At 32.3% G+C, this 21,932-nt stretch overlaps 3 protein-coding genes across 6 annotated transcripts in view; 2 read left to right on the top strand and 1 right to left on the bottom strand.

The window, feature by feature from the left end:
• The first annotated feature begins 5,123 nt into the window (after positions 1-5,123).
• On the top strand, positions 5,124-14,463 carry LOC123004195 (serine/threonine-protein kinase unc-51). 3 transcript variants are annotated; one of them, XM_044397329.1, is made up of 16 exons: positions 5,124-5,411; positions 5,466-5,555; positions 5,608-5,691; positions 9,008-9,095; positions 9,145-9,264; positions 9,314-9,548; positions 9,599-9,747; positions 9,794-9,895; positions 9,970-10,081; positions 10,133-10,563; positions 10,620-10,852; positions 13,445-13,712; positions 13,766-13,896; positions 13,944-14,076; positions 14,126-14,213; positions 14,275-14,463. In XM_044397329.1, the coding sequence occupies exons 1-15, from the start codon at positions 5,322-5,324 to the stop codon at positions 14,206-14,208; spliced, it is 2,349 nt and encodes a 782-aa protein (XP_044253264.1). In that variant the 5' UTR covers positions 5,124-5,321; the 3' UTR covers positions 14,209-14,213; positions 14,275-14,463. The 3 variants fall into 3 exon arrangements, with proteins under 3 accessions (XP_044253264.1, XP_044253265.1, XP_044253263.1); XM_044397330.1 differs by having other exon boundaries at positions 10,030-10,081; positions 14,126-14,463; XM_044397328.1 differs by having other exon boundaries at positions 14,126-14,463.
• Positions 5,699-7,344, bottom strand: LOC123004198 (fibronectin-binding protein A-like). Its single transcript, XM_044397335.1, has 4 exons — positions 7,208-7,344; positions 6,934-6,982; positions 6,158-6,836; positions 5,699-6,108 (listed from the first exon to the last, which is right to left on the bottom strand). Exons 1-4 carry the CDS (start codon positions 7,252-7,254, stop codon positions 5,777-5,779), a joined length of 1,107 nt encoding a protein of 368 aa, XP_044253270.1. The 5' UTR covers positions 7,255-7,344; the 3' UTR covers positions 5,699-5,776.
• A 6,182-nt stretch (positions 14,464-20,645) lies between the features above and the next one.
• LOC123004196 (putative polypeptide N-acetylgalactosaminyltransferase 9) overlaps positions 20,646-21,932 on the top strand; it is a 115,579-nt gene continuing 114,292 nt past the window's right edge. For both annotated transcript variants that reach the window (XM_044397334.1, XM_044397331.1), the window contains exon 1: positions 20,646-20,784. The gene's annotated coding sequence lies outside the window, so the exon portion shown is untranslated. The remainder of the gene's footprint in view (positions 20,785-21,932) is intronic.

Below are 21,932 nucleotides of genomic sequence, written 5' to 3'. Positions count from 1 at the left end.
GTAGATTTTTTACTACAAAAATTCATTACTTTTCCAAATTTTTTTAGGAAAAAATTGCAAAAATCCTAGAGATTTCAAAGCAGTAGCTCAAATTGAATTGTGGATTTTCTGAATCTGAATCTTTCAAAAAAATTGCTACAAATATTCTCGTTGACCAATAGTCACGTGATCTAATTTTGTAGACAAAAAATATGGTTTGTTAATTGGCTTTTTTGGAAGAAAATAAAAAACATTACAGAATTTCTAAAAATATTGTGTAATTTTTGTGTCAATAAAAAAGAAGGGACTTCAAACCAATAGCACAAAAATAATGTTGTAGATTTTTTATTCCAAATTCCGCTACAGATATTCTCGTTGGTCAATAGTATCACTGACTGTAGTCACGTGAACTAATTTTCTGGTCAATAAGGTTTACAAATCGGTTTTTTAGGGATAAAACAGTGCAAGTTGCAAGAATTGTAGAGATTTTAAAGCAGTAGCTTAACTTGTGTTGTGGATTTTTTAGATCTGCTATTTTTTCAAATTAAAATCAAAAATTTCGCCACATATCCTCGTTGACCCATAGTATCAATATCTATAGTCACATGATCTAATTTTCTAGCCAATAAGGTTTGTCGAGACTTGGACGAAAATCTCAGGTCAATAAAAAGGAAAGGGTTTTAAAGTAACAACACAAAAATAGTGTTGTAGATTTTTTACTACAAAAATTCATTACTTTTCCAAATCAACATTAAAAATCTTTTGCAGATATCTCGTTGACCAACAGCTGTTGTCACGCGATCAAATTTTTTGGCAATGAGTTTTTTTTTTAGGAAAAAATTGCGAAAATCCTTGAGATTCAAAGCAGCAAGCTCAAATTGTATTGTGGATTTCCTGAATCTGCTATCTGAATCTGAATCTTCCAAATTAAAATAAAAAAAATGCCACAAATATTCTCGTCGACCAATAGTCACGTGATCTAATTTTGTAGACAAAAAATATGGTTTGTTAATTGGCTTTTTTGGAAGAAAATAAACCAAATTACTGAATTTCTAAAAATATTGTGTAATTTTTATGTCAATAAAAAAGAAGGGTTTTCAAATCAATAGCACAAAAATAATGTTGTAGATTTTTTTATTACAAAATTCTGCTACAGATATTCTCGTTGGCCAATAGCATCACTAACTATAGTCACGTGAACTAATTTTCTGGTCATTTAGGGAAAAAACGGTCCAAGTTGCAAGAATTGTAGAGATTTCAAAGCAGTAGCTCAAATTGTGTAGTGGATTTTTCGAATTTTTTTTCAAATATTTTCGTTGACCAATAGCATCAACAGCTATTGTCACATGATCTAATTTTCTAGCCAATTAGGTTTGCGAATTGGTTTTTAAGCAGAAAACAATAATTCAAGTTGCAAGAATTGCAAATTTCAAAGCACAGCGCGAAATTGTATTGTGGATTTTTTGAATCCACTTTTTTTCTTGAAACCGGAATAAAAAATCTCGCCATATTTAGCAAATTTTGTCGTTGGCCAATGGAAATTATCACCTGATCTGCTTAAACCAATTGTCAAAAAAATGTGATTCGATTTTTTAGTGTTGAAATAAACTTTTGTAAGAAATATTAGAAGGATAAACTTCAGTGCTAGTTTCTGAAATAATTAGCCGAGATTTAAACCTTTGTAAAATTGTAAAACATGGCACTCAATAAAAAGGTAATCGTGAGATTTTGAAGGGAAAATTTGGCGAAGGTTTGACTTCAGTGCCAATTTAAAAAAAAAATATTAGTCGCAACTCAAACCTTTCAGGTAGGAAAATAGCAGCGGTAAATTTTTCAAAACAAATAAAAAATAAAATCAGAAATCACAAGATTACCAAATTATGATTTTTTTTCTCTAGTTTAAAAGCATTATTTAGCATAATTTTTTATAATCACTGTTTTTTCTTACCAAAATATTAATATTATAAGAATATAATTTTTTAAATTCCACTAGATCAATTATTACTGTTTTTATTATTTTTGTTAAATGGGAATGGATAAAAAATGGTTAGATGGTGTTTGGAAGTGGTTTTACTATCTAAACATAAAAAATCAATTTTGGAATAAATAAAATAGAAAGTTTTTTGTTGATTTTGGAAAATGGTTGTTTTTTGTGTTGGTTGTGTTGCCCTCGCGCGTCCGTTTGCGGATTTCCGGTCGCGCGCCGCTCAAATGTGATTATCCCCGAAAGTGAATGATGTAGTGTATAATGAAATCTGCAGAAAAATTTTAAGAAACAATTCGTGTTGACCTGTATGTATTTATGTTACGATAATTTAAACCTTGTGCTAGTTAGTTGGTTGAAACTAGGTACAGGTTAGCTGTGAGTTATTTCACAAATTTACATATCTTTCCAGGGTTCAATTGTTGTAAATAATGTGCCAATGATTGCATTTGTTTAATTATTTTTAACGCTAGTTATGTATTAGCTGTGAGATTGGTTGTATGCTCCATTGGAAGTTCACTTATTTCGCGAAGCGACCACTTTTCCGGTTTCTCTGTTTCGTTGCTCTGAAAAATGAGTGAATTTTGAATGATTTTCGGTTAATTTTTGATCTGATTAAGGCACGGTGGTTTCGGCAACCGTTTGCGTACCATTTGACTGTATATTTAGTGCTGTGACTAAAAGAGAAATTCGAGACATTGTCTGATTAGGTTAAAATTTTATTTATTTTCGTTTGTGATACGGTCGAACCAAAGACGTGTGTTTTAAAATTAATTTTTCGAAAAGGTGAAAAAATAAATATTTTTTTAAACGTGCCATTAAAATTAACGTACAAGACATCAAAATGTCGGTTGATTAGTTTCCGGTTATTCAAATTCGTAGTGATTAGCGTAGAAGTAAGTTGACGATATCAATGGTTTGTTGAAAACAAAGCATAAAAATTATTGCATATCTATTCATGCCAACAATTATTGTAATTGTGCGAAATTTAAATTATATGATATATTAATGATGAAGATATAAAATTAAACAGTATTAAAATTTGTACCTAAAGGTAGCAGTTTAGATATTTTATAAAAAATTTTAAAGTTTATCTTTCTAAAATCGATATTTGGTCTGTACAAGAATTATCGTAGATTTTGTTACTGAATGACAATTTGGCGTGAAGTAGACTAGTGTATGTGGTGTTAAATTGTACAATTTAGAAAATGAAAAACACAAAAAAATGCGATAAAGTCAATCGTTTCTTTTCTTTCAAAGTATTTTTCTTGTCTCGAACGGTTGGCTTTACCTAAAACGGTTTAGAATTAATCTGCACTGCCCCAGGATGTCGGTCATTATTTGGTTCCGTTCCCTCATAATATGCAACAAGATGCCTTGACACAGTACAACAAGAAAAACTACAAGCGATGAAAAATTACTGTAATACCTCAATACTCAGACAAAATCCACAGATGTACTTATATTGTATCGTACTAGGCTAAGATAAACATGAATCGTTAGCTTTTAGATCATGCTTTATAAGTTTTCCACTACATTCTACCAATTCTCACACTCTCTCCTCATATCACTTAACAATAAAATATATATCACTTGTTTCACACAATCAGATTATATAGTTTTTTAATAATCAAACGTGAAAATTGATAGAATGTACAACAGCACTGTATATTTTCCCATTTTTTTCTCTTTAATAAGCGTTTGGTTGGAAGGGTAATTCAGTTCTTGTAAATAATGACGATGCTTGTGGGAATTTTTAAGTTAGCCGCTACAAATCATACAGATGCTTCCATGTTAAGTTAGGAACTATTATTTTTATTTAAATTTTATCATTAAGGATAACTTTTGTTATATAAACTTATGAATATATTATGATATGATTGTTGGTGTAATAAAATAATTAAAATTGCAAAATGCGTCTCATTCACCCCCAAATCGACAATGAATTTCGTTAAAAAATCGAAAAAAAGTGTTCAGAAATAATAATAATAATAAAAAGAAAAAATACTTGTCATTATTTAAGATTAGAGAAAGTATAGTAATAAACTCCTGAGAAATGGACATTTACACCCAGATGAAATAGTCCATCCGCCTTTGCTCGTTTTGTAAGTTTTATCCAACTTTTTCAATTATTGAGTAATACCGGGTGCGGCATCGGTTACACCCATTGATAAATCGCGACTTCTAATTAATTAAAACTGGCGATATTTCATAAACCTAACTAATTATTGATAGGGTATAATTTGAGAATTTTTACCTACTTTTTTTTGATATTAAATGAGCCCGTAATAGTTTTGTGTGTTTTATGAATACTTTCTGTTAATTTACCTAAAAAGTTTTTACACTAAATGAATCTATAACTGTTAGCGCATCAAACTTTGATATCACAATTTCAAATTTTGACTTGGTTAGCCAAATAATAGTTTTTTTTTATTTAAATACAAACCACACCTGTGTTTTATGACAAAATGGTATAATTTGCCAACAAAAGAATCATTTAGTGGTAGCCGACCGCTTTAAAGGGTCTTTTTGTTGTAAACCTTAGAATCTTACCTCAATTGCAGTTCCCCATGGCCATCTAAATTTACGATGGCACAAGTAGCAGGTCAAATAAAAATGATTTTCAAAGTTAAGATGGGAAATTGCGTTTAATTCAAAATCTAATTGGTATTTTTTTTCTGATTTTATAAACAATTGTAGGAAGTGAATCTGCGTGTTTCAGTATAAAAATTAGAATTAAACTTTTTGGGAGAAAATTACTTTTTTTTGGCTTTGTTTGTAAATGAAAAATTACCAAAAAATTAGAGAATGTACCTCACCAATGCCCAGGTAAGTGTGAAAAAACTCAACAATTTTCTTTAATTAAAAGTGGGGATTTTCTTTCTGGGCGTAACGGATGCTGCACCCGGTATACTATTTTTTTAAGACAATTAACGTTGGTAAAGAAGAAAACTGCGGTGCTTAGTAAACGAAAATATTTATTCAAAGGGATAAAATTGGAAAAAAGTATTAATTCAATACACACAAACTCAGTTTACACTCTGTGGTGTTTCTTCAAACGGTAGTTAATTAATTTTTTTTGAATTTATATTTTTACTTTGGTAAGGAAGAAAACTGCGGTTGAGTAGGGGGCGTTGTTAGCCGACAATACAGATTCCCATATCGACAAAATGGCGCATTGTCATTGACATATTGTGATTCAGACAAAAACAAGTCATTTTTGTCCCAATTTTGTGCTAACGTGCCGAAATTCGGTGTTTTTTCGCGTTTGCTCGACTTTGTCATCATGTAGGACGTGCGGGAGTTGGTTATATGAACATTTTTTACCACCTTTGATAAGTGCTATTTTGAGGGAAAAATGGAAAGTATTGGCGATTACGAGTACAATACTAAGGACATAATCGGTCATGGGGCCTTTGCTGTTGTTTTTAAAGGTCGAGAGAAGAAGGTGAGTGGTTTGGGTCTCAAATTGGGTTAAAAATGAAACGACGTAAATTTCCAGAATCCGTCGAACACTGTTGCTATAAAATGTATAACTAAGAAGAATATAGCGAAACAGAGCTTATTGGGGAAGGAGATTAAGATTTTGCAGGTTTGTAGCTAATTAGGGCTTTGGGGGCCGTAATTTGGGGTCGGTTTTGTAGGAGCTGACTGAACTGCACCACGAGAATGTTGTGGCCTTGTTTGACTGCAAGGAGTCCCCCAATAATGTCTACTTAGTAATGGAGGTGAGTGTACTATCAAACGATTTATTACAATACTGGCACACTTAAAAAATACATAAATTACGTAATATATTATAAAAAAGTGTTATTACAATAATTCGTTATCACTGGGCGCTTTTTCAGGCGTGGAATTCTCTTTTTTCATGTCCACCATCTCCACTTCTTTCTTTTCACCAATCAACGGTTTMTTTTCAGGCTCGTCAGGTTTTGTCAAATTATTCAAACTTGTCTTGATTGAAGGCCCCCTTTCGACACGTTCCAAATCAGCAGAGCGTTGCTTTCGTTTTTTGATAACATTGTAGCCGTAGGCGAGGCCCCCCACTACGATAACGGCCACGAAAAGGCCGATCAAAATCGTGGTGTCTTTAGAGCCGGCCTTATGGGCCGTTTTGCTAGATTCACCAACTTTTTCCGATTCGTCTAAAAATTGATTTATTTATTATGAAATAAAATTGAGTGGTTCACCTACCTGATTGCTGATCGGTCGCTTGTTCCATTTTGTTACCACCTATCAAGGTTTTACCTTTAATTATTTCGGCGTCTTTTTTCGGTGACCATTTGTCGCTGTTTTCCTGCCTTTCCGGTTGCTCTTTTGGTTTTTCGGTTGTGGTTATTTCACTTGGAACTTGCTCCGAAGGTTCCTCAGGTGTGACAATTTCCGGTTTTTCCGGAACCTCGGTGGTTTCCGGAAGTGGTGTTGTATTTTCCTCTTCTTTTACTTCTTCGTTTTTTTCTTTCTCCGGTGGTGTRGTAGTATTGTTACTGTTTTCCGAAAGTGGTTTTTCAGCTTCTTCGTCTTTCTTTTCTTCCGGTGGTAGTGTAGTATTTTCATTTTTTTCAGGTGTTACAGTTTCTTCGCTGACTTTATTTTTTTCAGTTGTTACATTTTCCGAATTTTCCGAATCGCCTGACCCTTCCACTTCATCCCCAACTGCCGATCGTTTAAAAATTCGTTCAGTCTTTTCGGGTTCATCATTTTTGAAATTTTTGCAGTCAATTATAACGTCTTCTTGTTTGAGATAAACATAGTTTTTGGAATTTTTGCAAATTTCTTCTAATGTTGATTCTGATACTTTGTCGAAGACAACAACATTGGCGTCATCGGGTTCTCCTTCCCAATTCTCGAAATTTTCATTATCAACTGTTTCCTATGTTAAGGTGTGGAGAAAAAATTGTTATCTCTTGCAGCTCAAATATTTATTCACCACGGTAAAATAGATTATTTGTTTTGTAATTAATACTTACGTAGTTTGATAAAGGCTTCAGATCTGTCTCTTCCCGGATTAGAGAATTACTGTAAGAAAATTGTAAAATTGATATCGGTGTTATGTTATCATCGGTAAATGAGAATTGATGTTATCAGATTGCGATCGAAGTCTGTTTTTAACAATTTTTTGCAATTATTTTTGGCTCAGTTTTGACATTGGGGTCAAAAGTTTATAATAAATGTGATTTACAAAGAGAAAAATTTGTTATTGCAAATGAGAAAATTTTAAACTGTAATTTCGATACTACTTACCAATTGTGAGCAAAAATTACTGAAAAAACTATCGTTAAAACATTCATGTTTCGATTTTTTTTCACCGTTTTTTAAACCATGTGATACCAACCACTAATAAGCAGGATGAATGATTTGTGAAGTTAAAGTTAGCTCGAAAAAGATAAGATAAGATATCGGCTCTATTTACTTTGATTTCTCAATTTACGGTTACCCCAAGCACCTATAAATTTTATTACTAATAATGTGAATCATAGGGTTTTTTTAAATTTTTCCCAAAATTTTTGATTTATTGGAATTGAAAAATTCGTAAAAGTGATTTTTTTTCGTCCTTCGAAATGTATTGTTTTCTTGTATTTACTAACGGGTTTTAAGCATATTTATAGCGGTATTGTGGATTATAAAAATGTTTTTACTGCAAACACCGTATTTAAATATGTACTATTTTTAGAAGTGTAAGTAACGGTTTTTGTCTAGTCATTTTTTCAGCGACGATAGTTTTTTTTTTGCAGAAATAAAATATTGATGTTTTTATTGACATCCCCAAACTAATAAAATTTTTTCTTCCCTCAAAAACTTCTTTGGTTGAAGTTGAATTTAGTGTTAGACAAGGTGATATGTGTAACGGAAGAACAACATTTTTTTTCTTTCTTTGTTACACAAATAATTATTTTGTAATATCAAAAAAAGAAAGTTAGTAAATTATGAGAGAAGTTTGAGTATTTTTTTTTCGAAAAGGAAGACAATTTTTTCTTTCCGCAAAACTTCTTTGCCTCAATTTGTCTTTAGTGTTAGAAAAAATGATGTGTAAGCTCGCCTTTGGCTCGTAAAATAAGCAATAGGCATGAAAAAATAACTTTCGTTCCTTGCTTTACAAATAACTATCCGTTGGATTCTTTGTTAATAAAGAAATTATCATTTTTTTTATATACAGGACGATCTTAAAAAAACGGCAGGCACTAGAATTTTTATTTATGGCCCGATTTCAAATATTACAAAAAATTGAAAAATATTATTTTTTTTTTATTTCACTTTTACTAGAAATTAAATATTTAAAAAAATTATCAAAGTTAAAAAAAAATAAAATCTAGTTGCATGGTGTCAAATAAGACAATACCATTATTGTTATGTCAAAAATCAGCAAATGAAAGAAAAAATGTCTTGCCAATATTTTTTTAAATTTTTATTAAGAAATGACAATAATACTCACCTGTAACAAAGAAAAACTTCTAATTTAGTGTGATTAATTTATTTTATTACTTATTTATGTATTTTGTTTACTTTTAACAAAATTGTTAACATCAATTTTTCATTGACAACGTGCAACTAGTTTTTATTAACTTTTTTTTTCTTCTTATTTTCTTACTTTTCGTACTTTGATAATATTTTTAAATAATTTTTAGTAAAAGAGAACGTTAGGTAGGGTATGTGTGTACCAGAAAAACTAATTATGAAAAAAAAATTTAGTCCTTATTTAAAATTAGAAAGTTGAATATAGCCCAAAATTTACTGACATTTATAAAAATTAAAAAAAATTCGGCTTATACTAAATTAAAAGCCAATTAATTAATTTTTTTAATTTTCCAAATCGAGCCATAAATAAAAATTCTACAGTTTTTAAAAATCACCTTGTATTTTCTTCATATTGAGGCCTCGATTTTAGTTGTTTTTATTTTTTTTTTTTTCGTACTTTTTATCTATAGGGCAGCCATTTTTCTTCTGCTAGTTATTTTTAAAATAAAAACAAAACCAGACTGTGTTTTCTTGTTTATTCTAGATGAACACAATATGATTATGATACATTTCTTATGATTTTTTTAGTATTGTAAGGGGGGCGACTTGGCCGACTACCTCGCCGCCAAAGGCACCCTCAGCGAGGACACAATCCGCCTGTTTCTAATCCAATTAGGTAAGTTTCAATTTCTCCTCAAAAACAAATTAATTGAGTCATTTCAAAGCTGGCGCGATGAAAGCCCTCTCGGCTAAAGGCATCGTCCATCGCGACCTCAAACCTCAAAATATCCTCATCACTTACGACGTACCCAATCCTCAACCGTCGCAAATTAAACTAAAAATCGGTAAGTGTGGTCCCAAAAACGCCCAATTTTGCTAATAAAAGTATCACAGCCGACTTTGGCTTCGCCCGGTTTCTCCAAGAAGGCGTTATGGCGGCCACATTATGTGGCAGCCCCATGTATATGGCCCCCGAAGTGATCCTAGCCCTGCAATATGACGCCAAAGCCGATCTTTGGAGTCTCGGAACGATTGTTTTTCAGTGTTTGACCGGCAAAGCACCATTTCAGGCGAATACACCGCAAGCACTGAAACAAATTTATGACACTACTATGAATCTAGTACCCAAGTGAGTGCGATTTTAGATTTTCAGGGYCCCAAATGTATGGGATTTTTCAGGATCCCGCATGGGACTAGTCCGGAATTGACCGATCTTTTGCTCGGTTTGCTGAAACGCAACGCTAAAGAAAGGATAAATTTCGATCAGTTTTTTAATCATAAGTTTTTGAAGAGGGCTGAGACACCCAAAACGAGTCCACTACAAAATGGTATTTAGAAAAAATTTGTGAAATTTGTTTCAATTGTGATTTGTAGATATGCCGTTACCGATCGGGACTCCCCCGAGTGTCACAACGGTACCATCAAGTAGTCCTCGACCAGTCCGAGGCAACTCGATTTCGCACCCCGATCCGCCAGGTACGTACCAATCACCTGCATTTGTTTCCATTTCATTGCTTTCTATTAACAATCATACGCATCATTCCTTGTAGAATCTCCAAGATCTACAAGAACGGCTCTTAGTTCGAGTCCTGAAGATGATTATGTTATAGTTTCGAGAAACATCCCGGACCAGTCAACTGAAAGCGTCGATTTGGAGAAACAGTGAGTATTTTTAGAGATTATCTCAAAATTAGATAATTAATCGTATGTTAGGTTCAAGATGACAACGGTGAAATCGCCACCTGCACCCTGCGTCCCGGTGGCTAGCCCCCTTAGGCCCTCATTTCTCCCCGTCTCTGAACCTCTCCCCGTCCCCACCATGAAGGAAGTCTACAAGGAGATGACGAGTCAAACCGAAAAAAAAGACGATCATAGTCCAACCAAACCGATTGTTAATAGTAACGTCCCTCGTTCGCAACCGATTAGCATGAAACGGTCCGAAAATCGTCCAATACACAACGATATTGATATCAGTTCGTTATCACCGCCGTCGGTTAAATTCGTTATTGGTACACCACCAGGTGGACGACGACGTTCCACTTCCGGCGGAAGTCTCTGCGAGACGCCTCCACCGACGAATTTCTGGACACCGTCACCGGTGGCCAAAACAGCGCCGGTGAATTCGCCCTTAAGACGGTCAGGAGGTTAGTTKAAAAAAAAACAAGTAGGCGATGAAGGGGGTTAATGATGGCGTTTGTAGGTACTTCACCGCCGATGCAGAGTGGACCGTTGGCACGAATGCCGATTTTGAGTAGTCCGAATTTAAATAATGAAAATAATAATCCAAATAGGTCACCAAATATGCCCTATTGTACAAGGGCGGTGACTCTACCCGAAATATCCGAAATTCGGAATTATGCAATTTTTAATGACAGCTATGAGCATCCGATTACGTTCTTGGCGCCGGAGTTGCCCGAAGAGACGCTCCTTGAGGTTGGTATTATTTAAAATGACTTTTTTTTTAAAGTTTAACAGTGTTTTTGAACAAAAACTTCGATTAAAAGTTTGCATCCAGTAGGTTGTGCACTAGTTTAAAATTATAGGAAGCTTTTAAAAAGGTTGTCTGTTTTTTTGGCTTTATACCGGTCGTTTACTTGTACAAGTAGTTTTTCATTTTTGCTTAATAAATTATAATTTAACGTCAATATTTTGATAATATAGAGTAAAAATTACAGTGAAAAGACAAAAAAATTTCGAAAGAGTTTATTAATTTAACTAGTGGATGACTAGTGCAGTTAGTAGTGCAAAATGTCGAAAGCCAATGCAATGAGACTACATTGGTAAAAGTCAAGGTAAAAGTAAAAACGCTTAAGGGCAAAAATAGAATTTTTACTCTATGGCTGAAAGGTAAAACTTTTACTTGTCACCTTTAGGAATCAAAGTGGTTATTTTGGTGACATTTGCGAATAATTTAATTAAACTTTCTAAGAAATGTCGTTTATTTTTAATAAGCATTGAAGTACTTATTTTGTTATTTTGTTAATTAAGGCATTCACTATAACATTATTAGGTGCCGGTTTACAAAAAATTAAACAACTTATTAATCGTAATTAGTTTTTTGCTAAAAATTTAGAACAGCGTTTAAAACTGCAAAATCAGAACATATTTTAGAAAATTTGTAGATTTTTTCTCTATTAAGATATAAAGATAATAAACGTGTAATATACAGGGCGCTCAAAAGGTGCCGCACTAACTCAATGAAAGCTGGTAAATGGAGAATAAATAAAGATAAAAATAATGAAAAAGATTATCCATTAAAGTTATTGGTGCAAAAAGGAAAAATGACGTGGCAACATTGTCTAATGGCATTGCAATTATTGATCAACAGTAAAAATTAATTATTTTTGAAACCTCAGTAATACAGAGTGGTTATAAATGATTTTCATGTAGCCAGCTTTGGAWTTTTTTTGCATGTAACTTTATTTGTGCCGCTCTACTTTTTTGAAAGCTCTAGTTCTGTCATTAGTGTCACTTATTAATTAATAATATTATGTATTCACAAAACTCCCGTGACGTTTACAATATCAAACCAAAATTTTTGAGTGTATCTGAAACGACACAGATTACRATTATTTCATCTGACTGTACTTGATGTCAAGTTTCCATGGTACCCGTCACATGCGCRAATGATAATAATTAAATCATTTCAAATCAAGTGATAGCGACCAGGTTGTTAAACTTTCAGTGAAGTTGTCACCAACATAGCCATAGTGACTTTTTGTTTAACTAACTTAACGTCATTTTGACATATCGGGAGTTTAGTGAATATATTGATATTACTTAACCTTTTATTTTTTCAAGTAATTTCCAATAATAATTGATAATAATGTATACTTTGAAAGAAAACAAGTTTATAATTGAAGTCTATTTTCGAWGTGGACGCTTAGTAAACGGCGATTTTTTTAATTTTGAGTTAAAACAAGTAGGTACCCCTATTTCGTAAAGCGGCATTTTTTATTTTACATGGAAAACTCACAGCTGGCTAGATGACAATCATTTACAACCACTTTGTATTAAACATTGTTGTTACTATGCCGAGAACTAAAATTAATAGACAGGGTTGTCATATTTGCAAACACTAATTTTTCACTAAGTAAATTTTTTTTTAAATATTCAAATTTGTACTAGATACTGTATTAGTGACATATGAAACGATTATTTTTTCACTTAAACTTGAGAAACTAATGTGAATTTAATAATTTTGTAGCTTCAGCTATTGTAAAATATGACTTCAAGAATTTTTTCAAAACTTTTCTTGTAATTTCGTATGCTTCTCAACAACGTACCACCAAGTTAGTGCGCCATTTTTTGAACTCCCTGTATACATTTTAAAATTTTAGTTTAATTAGGAAATGGTGTTTTGAGGAGTGCAAATAAAACTTGATGCATTTGATATAAAAAAATGAGAAGTACTTTCAGTTGGCCATGAATATCGTTTTGCAACTTTGATAATTTAATTTTTTATCAGTTTTGACACTCAATAATGTTTGACAGTCGCTTATTTTTAATCTAAAAGTAACCTTCAGTTTTACCAAATATTTAAAAATGCGAAACTTGAGTTTACACAATTTTCAATCCTAAATTGACATTGAAACAGATAGATTAGATAATTTCAACGCCAACTTTATTTATTCCGCTTATGTCTTGTGTTTTTTCTTTTAAATGAACTAAACACTAAAATATTTAAACGGTTGCGTGCAACGATGATATAAACGATGTATTCAATATAACAAGAAAGCTTAATATATTATTAACAAAAAATGATACTATTATTATTCTTTTTGTCCAACAGGGAATAAAATGAATGAAATACCGATTTTTACTCTTAAAACTGCAATTGAATGAACATGTTTTGACAAAAATTTGACAAATTTTATGTTTTTATTAATTTAATCTGTTGGGAGGAAAGTTTTGTATGCATCTCTGGATAAACATAGTCTTTTTGACGAAGAAAATGCCCTCGACTCCTTTCGGTCACCTCTGGCATTATTGATTATTTTTATTTATAATTTTTTTTTGTTGTAGAAGGAACACAACGAAACCTTGGCGAAAATCAACTTCGTGTTGGCCGTTTGCAACTGCATCCTGGATTTGGCGGCGGTCCGTTCGACACCCATCGGTGCCCTTCACGACTCCGTTCAACTCCAATCCCAAATCCAAAACGAACTGATGAAAAGAGCCGAACGTTTTGTCCTTTTAGTCCGGGCTTTACAATTGTTAGGTTCTGGTCTGTCTTTGGCGACCAACCAAATGAAATCCGGTCAATTACGACCAAGTTCCAAAGTAAAAAACGGTGAGTTTTTCTCATCTATTGTCGACTCGAATCCCTGATTGATCTTCTTCCAGTTATGTCGAGTCTCAATAGCAGATTCAGGTCGACATTGGCCGAATGCAAACAATTGAATAGTCCTGAAGTTATGGCCAAAGTTGCTGATATCACAGCCGATAAACTACTCTACGATCATGCCGTGCAAATTGTAAGTTGGCCGTGAACAACTGTCAGATTTAATCACGTGATTTTTAGTGTCAAGCAGCCGCCTTGGATGAGTTGTTTGACAATCCGCAACAGTGTTTTGAGAGGTACCAAACGGCGCAAATTCTCTTGCATAGCTTGTCGCAACAAGTACCGCAACAAGATCGCGCATTGCTAATTAAATGTGAGTGAGAATTGCAATTAATTAGCGATTTTAATTGTTTTTTTTTTAGATAAGGAAGCCGTAGAAAAACGCCTGTTTGTGCTCCAACAGCGAGGTTACATATATTCGACGGATCTCAGTCAAATAAATTAATTCAAGTAATTATACCTAGTGTTTAAGCGTTTTCACCACTATGTCTAATCATATCGCTTGATCTAGTTGCTGTCGTTGTAATGACAGTTAGTTGAGTCGGGGTGTGCCGCGTGCAATTTCATTGGATAATAAAATCCAAACAAATGAAGCGTTACGTCGATTTTCCTTCTTCGTTGCATAAGACGAGTCCTCCGTGATTTATGATTTGTGTTTTAATTGTATACAAAGTAATTAAATAAAAGTAATTTATTTGTGGATGCGGTAATAAATGGCCCCACCTAGACCCATCCCTGTCCTATTTACGGGGATATCTCTCACAGAGTGACACATTAGGCGTATTAAAAGCACGCGAGAGGTCCATTTGATGTTAATGCATGCATGGCATGCAGTTTTTTTCTCAGATGCACTGCGGATAATTCGGAGAGAGTGGATCTGTCAACAAAATTTCAGGGTGAAAGTGGAGATTTGCGTGAACCGAGCTGTTGTATCGAAAATTTTAGGTAAACAGAAAGGGGGACAACAGTGTTATTTTCAAAGCGGAATCGATAAAGTAAAGAAAAGAATTTTATTTGATAAGCGATGTTTGGAGTTATGCGTGCGTGGAATGAAATTGCCACCCCCTAGAACAAACAAAAGGTTTGATTCATAAAGAGTGTCAACTGTCATTTAAAATTGAACCGTTAAAAATTGAAATATTGTTATGCCTTTTTTACTATGGATGTGAATTATCGATCGAGACTTTAAAATTACGCTAAACAAAGAACTTCAATTACGTTGATTAAATCTCGGTAAAAACTCAAGGCCGTTTCATGCAAAATTAGCAAAATCTAGTAGTCTTGGGCCGGGTTTTGCTAATTGGCATTGACAATTATGTAAATATGAAATACGATTGTTTTTACAATATTAAAAAGTACCAGTTTTGAATGTTGATAAAAATTGTATCCCCAATTGGCCAGTAAAAATGGAAGTCTTATTTGAGCGCATACAAGATGACTTAATTTTTATTTTGTAACTTTTTTTACAATCTTAAAAAAATCAGTCTTGATCTCTGATAAAAAAAATTATAACCACAATTGGTCAGTAAAAGTGGAAGTCGGATTTAAACACATACATCTCAGAACTCGCGGCTGTAAAAAATCCATGTAAAATAAGATATCAGGAACATGGAAAAAAATCAATGTGAGAAATTTTGACATTTTTTTTAAAATTTGACTTTTATGTCTATTTATTGTTACCAATTTCATAATTATTCAGTAAACGTACAAAAACTTTGGTAATAAAAACCACAAATAACGTTAAACATAGTTACACTTCAGGATACAGCTTTTTTGTTTCCTCTTATAATAGCTTGCAGCAAAAAACATTAAGTGTTTTTTTCAACAAAAATTAGTTGGGTCAATGTGCAAAATTTAAACTCCCATAATCTCCAAATTTTTATAGATAGAATTTTTTCAAACATTTTTTTCAATTTTCGGATTTCCTAACTTATTTGACATTTTTCTTTGGGACGCGAGTTTTGGAACAGCCCTGTATAATACATTTATTTTAGTTTTAGACCAGAGTGGGCTATTTTATTATCGTTCGGTCACAGTCTTACCATACAACTTGCTAAATTTCCATAGCCTACTCTGTCCTAAAACAAAAATGAATTATACAGGGTGTGTCAGAAGATAAGATACCAGGAACAAGAAAAAAACGTTAAAGAAATTCTATCCGTCAATAATTTTTGACATTTATTTTTTGACATTTTACATTTTTATGTTTATTTAATAATTATGATGATCTTGCAATGTTTTTTTTTATAATTATCTAGTAAAAGTACAAAAAGTTTGCGGATAAAAGCAACAAATAACATTAGACAGAGTTACAATTTAGGATTCAGCTCTTTCCTCTTCTAATAGCCTATAGAAAAAAACTTGGAAAATTATTTTTCCAACAAAAATAAATACAGTCAAAGTGAAAATTTAAATTCTCATAACTTCGAAATTTTTATTTTTTTGTATTTTTTTGGGGGCGCGAGTTCTCGCGCAGCCTGTATATACAAGGTGACAATTATGTAGAGGTCATAGACCACAGACAAATTGATCACAAATTTGATAATTTTTAATGTTATTTTAGTTTTTAATTTTTATTAAAATATAAATAGTTTTGATTTCTGATAAAAAAATTGTAACCCCAATCAATTTTTATGCGCACCCTCCAAAACACCTCTTTATAATTAAATCAAAATTGTAGAGAAAGTCTTATGACAACACTGGTGGCTTTGATATTGTTTTTTAATTTGACATGAGTTTTTAAATTTTGGAGCTCTGTTATAGAATAATTGTTAGGATGAGTTAAAGGTCAACCGATTTATTTACGTTTTAATATTTTATAAACTGTTTTTTTTTAATTACATAATAGTCGCATCCTGGTTGGCGTGATAGCTATCAGCTATACAAGAAGTATTAAAATAAATCACGAAATTAAAATTAAATTGGTTAAAATATGAATTAGTCGTGAATAAAAAATAATGTCTGAAAATCCTTGAAGAGATGACACACTGAAAGGTTAATCCGGGAGAAATGATAAAAATATTACTAACCTTTCAAATGTTTTTTAGGCCGCGGTTGTCACAGGTCAAATTTAAAACACTTATTTAACATTTCATTGTTTTCGTCGTTTTTTACTACTTTTTTTTTGTGAATTATTATTTCACTCAAATCAACGTTTATTAATTTTTATCGAAATACCAGGAGAGTTGGTATGATTTTTTCTACAATTTTAGTTTAATTACGGTTTTGCGTGGTGCAGATAAAAATTGATATACAGAGTGTGTCAGAACTCGCGCCCCAAAGAAAAATTTCAGGTAAGTTAAGATACCAGGAATATGGAAAAAATGTTTAAAAAATTCTATCTATCAAATTTTTTTGACATTTGACATTTTTTAGGTTTATATACAGGGTGCGCCAGAACTCGCGCCCCAGAGAAAATTTTCAAGTAAGGTAAGATACCAGGAACAAAATTTTGACATTTATTTTTTGACATTTGACATTTTTTTTTATATCTATTTACGGATACTGATGATCTTGTATATGTTTTTTTTTTACAATTATTTAGTAAAGTGACAAAAATTTTGCCAATAAAAGCCACAAATAACATCGAACAGAGTTACAATTTAGGATACAACTTCCTTGTTTCCTCTTTTAATAGCCTATAGCAAAAAAACTTGGAAAATTATTTTTCCAACAGAAATAAATAGAGGCAAAGTGCAAACTTTAAAACCTCATAACTTCAAAATTTTTATAGATAGAATTTTTTTAACATTTTTTCCAGGTTCCTGGTATGTTACCTTATATGGCATTTTTCTCTGGGGCGCGAGTTCTGGCGCATCCTGTATGAATACTGAGGATTTTGCATATGTTTTATTATAATTATTTAGTAAAGGTACAAAAATTTTGTCAATAAAAGCCCCAAATAACACTAAACAGAATTACAACTAGTCAGTGTGGTTAAGAGTTTCATTTTTATTTATTAAAGTGTCTTTTAGATTGTAAAAAATAATGTTTGGGTCACTTCGAGTAGCTTCAGGTCGATTCACTTTAGGCCACTTCGGGTTACTTCGTATTACTTTGGTTTGAAGTAAAAAGAAAGTGTTAAATGTACTGACTTTTTGGTTTTCAAAAGAAGAAAAATTCTTAAGGAAATGTTTAAATTTAGTAGTAAAAATGTCAATTGAGACGTTTCAAAACATCGTGCTACAAAAGACAGTTGGGGAGACTAAGAAAGTGTCAGATGTCCCGGATTAAAAAATTTCTAGACTTGCAAAAAACATTTAAAATTTCTTAAAGAAATGCTTACATTAAAAAAAAAGTCATTCGAGACGTTCCAAAATATCGTGCTACAAAAGACAGTTGGGGAGACTAAGAAAGTGTCWAATGTACTGGATTAAAAAATTTCTAGACTTGCAAAAAACATTTAAAAATTTCTTAAAGAAATGCTTAAATTAAAAAAAAATGTCATTCGAGACGTTTCAAAACATTGTGCTACAAAAGACACTTGTAGTCCGGTCAAAATAGACATTTCAAATAACAAAAATTCCGACAGAGCTAAATTTTGGTGGAGACCTTGGGTACACCATTAGAAATAAAGTGTCAAAAGTCCCCATCGATCCCATGTGTGCTAAAAAAGTTATTCGGGGTCAAAGGTCAAAATTTGAGGTTTTATGGATTTCCTTTGAAAATGGTAAGTTTTATCAAAAAAGTAGTCKAGACAAAAAAGATAGARCTTAAAATTATRTACAAAAAAGCTTTATACTTTTTTTTCTAAGAATCACCATTGCTGAGATATCGCGATTTTAAAAGTTGAAGGAGTCACTTTCTATATGATATGCACATACAGAGTGCGCCAGAACTCGCTCTCCCAAAAAAAATGCTATGTAGGGTAAGGTACCAGGAACATGGAAAAAATTAAAAAAAAATTCTATCTATAAAAATTTCGAAGTTATGAGAGTTTAAATTTTACACTTTGCCTTTATTTCTTTCTGTTGGAAAAACAATTTTCCAAGTTTTTTTGCTACAGGCTATTAGAAGAGGAATCAAGGAAGCTGTATCCTAAATTGTAACTCTGTTCAATGTTATTTGTGGCTTTCATTGAAAAAAATTTTGTACATTTAGTAAATAATTATAAAAAAACATATACAAGATCATCAGTATCATTAAATAGACATAAAAAAATGTCAAATGTCAAAAGATAAATGTCAAAATTTTTTGACAGATAGAATTTTTTCAACATTTTTTTAGTACTCTGGAGACTACCCAATTACTCCCTTTCAAGGAAATGCGCGATTTTTTGGACACCTGTATGTATTACCAAATAAATTCTTTTTAATTCTATTGGAATCGAGATATTTATAAGTTTAATGAAGTAGAAGAAAAATTTCAAGTAAGATAAGATACCAGAAACATGGAAAAAATGTTTGAAAAATTCTATCTGTCAAAAAATTTTTACATTTATTTTTTGACATTTGACATTTTTTTATGTCTATTTAATGATACTGATGATCTTGTATATGTTTTTTTATAATTATTTACTAAATCTACAAAAACTTTGTCAATGAAAGCCACAAATAACATTGAAAGAGTTACAATTTAGGATACAGCTTCCTTGATTTCTCTTCTAATAGCCTGTAGCAAAAAAACTTGGAAAATTGTTTTTCCAACAGAAAGAAATAAAGGCAAAGTTTAAAATTTAAACTCTCATAACTTCGAAATTTTTATAAATAGAATTAAAAAAAAAATTTTCGTGTTCCTGGTACCTTACCCTACATGGCATTTTTTTTGGGGGCGCGAGTTCTTCCGCACTATGAATGTGCATATCATATAGAAACTGCCTCCTTCAACTTTTAAAATCGCGATATCTCAGTAATGGTGATTCTTAGAAAAAAAAGTATAAGGACCTTTTTTGTAGATAATTTTAAGGTCTATCTTTTTTGTCTGGACCACTTTTTTGATAAAACTTACCATTTTCGAAGGAAATCCAAAAATCATCAAATTTTGACCTTTGACCCCGAAAAACTTTTTTAGCACACCTGGGATCGATGGGGACTTTTGACACTTTATTTCTAATGGTGTACCCAAGGTCTCCACCAAAATTTAGCTCTGTCGGAATTTTTGTTATTTGACCACTATTTTTATGACTAATTTGACCGGACTATTGGGGAGACTAAGAAAGTGTCAGATATAGTGGACTAAAAAATTTTTAGACTTGCAAAAACATTTCAAAATGAAAACTTCGAAATTTTTATAGATAGAATTTTTTAAATATTTTTTCATTGGTACTTTCATGGCATTTTTCTCTAGCGCACCCGGTATGTACCTAATATACGATATCAGTTAACCAGCACTCCAGCCATGTCTCAAATTAGATCGTGGTTATTATTAACACTACAATAACAAGTGTGCGGAAGGGAAGATATTAATTATGTTTCAGGCAAGAAAATATTTACATAATTTCGTCTCGTTAACCATAATTAAAATCACTTACATCAATTCAGGCAATCACCAAGTCGAAGCACCAAATCAAATATGGTATTTATTTACCGTCCACACTGTATATGTATAAAAGTGACATTTTTGTAACCATGGTAATGACATGACAACTTGGATGAAGATGAAGCACCGACCTACGTTGTTTTTTTTGACATTTGACATTTGTAACCATGGTAACGATAAATAGTCCGGATGAGGCACCGACCTACGTTGTTTTTTTTGTAGGTAACGGTACTTGATTATTAGTGTCCGGTAAAACCTGTAGCCGATCGTTGACATTTATTGAGTGTATTAAAATGTTTGGAACAAAGCGTAATGGCCAGATCACCTGAATAAATTACCTTTATAAATAAGAAAAATCCATATTTGGGCTAAGTTCACGCATGCTCCACGTCCATGTGGAGGGGCGTGAGTGCATTCATGGAATTATCAGCCGGTTGTCAACACAGTCAGTTGCGGACTCGGCGTCGCCTCGTGAGTGTTGTCGTCGACGATTTCCGGCGTGTTTGTGGTGTGCTTTGTTGGGACGTTGCGGATTGGGCCTCAGGTGAGCGATTTTTTGGAAAATATGAGACACAGAGGGCGCCACCGACTAACGCCTTTCTATTGTTTTCGGGTTGCTATAACAACAGAGGTGGCTCGGTGCGAGTCCGAGGTTAAGACTGATAGATGGGCCCCCATTTCAGATTTATGGGTAAATTACGGGCCTTTGGCCACAAATGATGATTATTCCCTAATTGACACGCTCGACAAAGGAGCGTGTCTTTGAGACAAGACGATACAATTAATTAACAACAATTCGCTTCCTTTACGTGAAATTGTCTCGGGTTTCACACGACAGTGAGAATTTCGTTTTTTTTTTCACCAGGATGTGTAATGTGGGATTTAATAGTTGCGAAATTAAATTTTTACAAGATTCGAATTCAGTTCTTGAGAGCTGTCACCCCCGTTTGAGAAAATTCTAAGTTGGTAATGGTAAATGTCACGAACACGTGACTGGGGGCGCGAATTTTTTACGTAATCGAAATTCCAATTAGAAAACGAAATTCATTTGCATTTCTTGGAGTTGCTATGGTTACCTAATAACAAATGACAGTTAAGTGTGAAAATGACTGTTACTTAGCAACGGAAATGTGTAAACAAAAATGGTTTTATCAGTTTGACAGCTGATAGACATGATTTATGTGTAATTAGAAATCGAGCACAATGTTGAAACGTTAAAATTATTTTCATATTTAAAAAAATCAAGTTTCAGCACAAAATATAATATTTTAAATTTCTACTCTCATTTGTTCGGGAGATAAAAGGCTAACTTGATTTTATTTTCTTAATTTTTAATTATTGTATCGATTTGTGTGTAAATACTAATTAAGCTAAATGTTTGTTTAAAATGTAATCAACTAGTAAATTTTATTGATGAGTTTTTAAAAGTCTGCTTCTTAATTTATTATCCTTGACCTTTTCCAAATCCACTTGTTTCTTATTGTTAAAAATCAATTTGTGGTTTACACAGACAAAAGAAAAGTAAGTCTTTGTAAGTTCTTATTATTTCTTTTTTTTATTTTATACTCAAATTGGCTCGACTAGATAAAGAATATATGAAAAATAAAATAAAAAATATGCTTCTGAGAACAAATAAATCAATGCCGAAGTAAATCTTAGTTAATTAAATATAAAATTAAAAAAGATTTTTCT

This window comes from Tribolium madens, unplaced genomic scaffold (assembly GCF_015345945.1).
Source record: "Tribolium madens isolate multiple individuals breed KSU strain unplaced genomic scaffold, Tmad_KSU_1.1 Scaffold_1;HRSCAF=32;Tcas5.2_LG8, whole genome shotgun sequence".
Taxonomy (NCBI): domain Eukaryota; kingdom Metazoa; phylum Arthropoda; class Insecta; order Coleoptera; family Tenebrionidae; genus Tribolium; species Tribolium madens.
The sequence above is the reverse complement of the archived record's forward strand: the minus strand, read 5'-3'. Positions and strand labels throughout refer to the sequence as shown.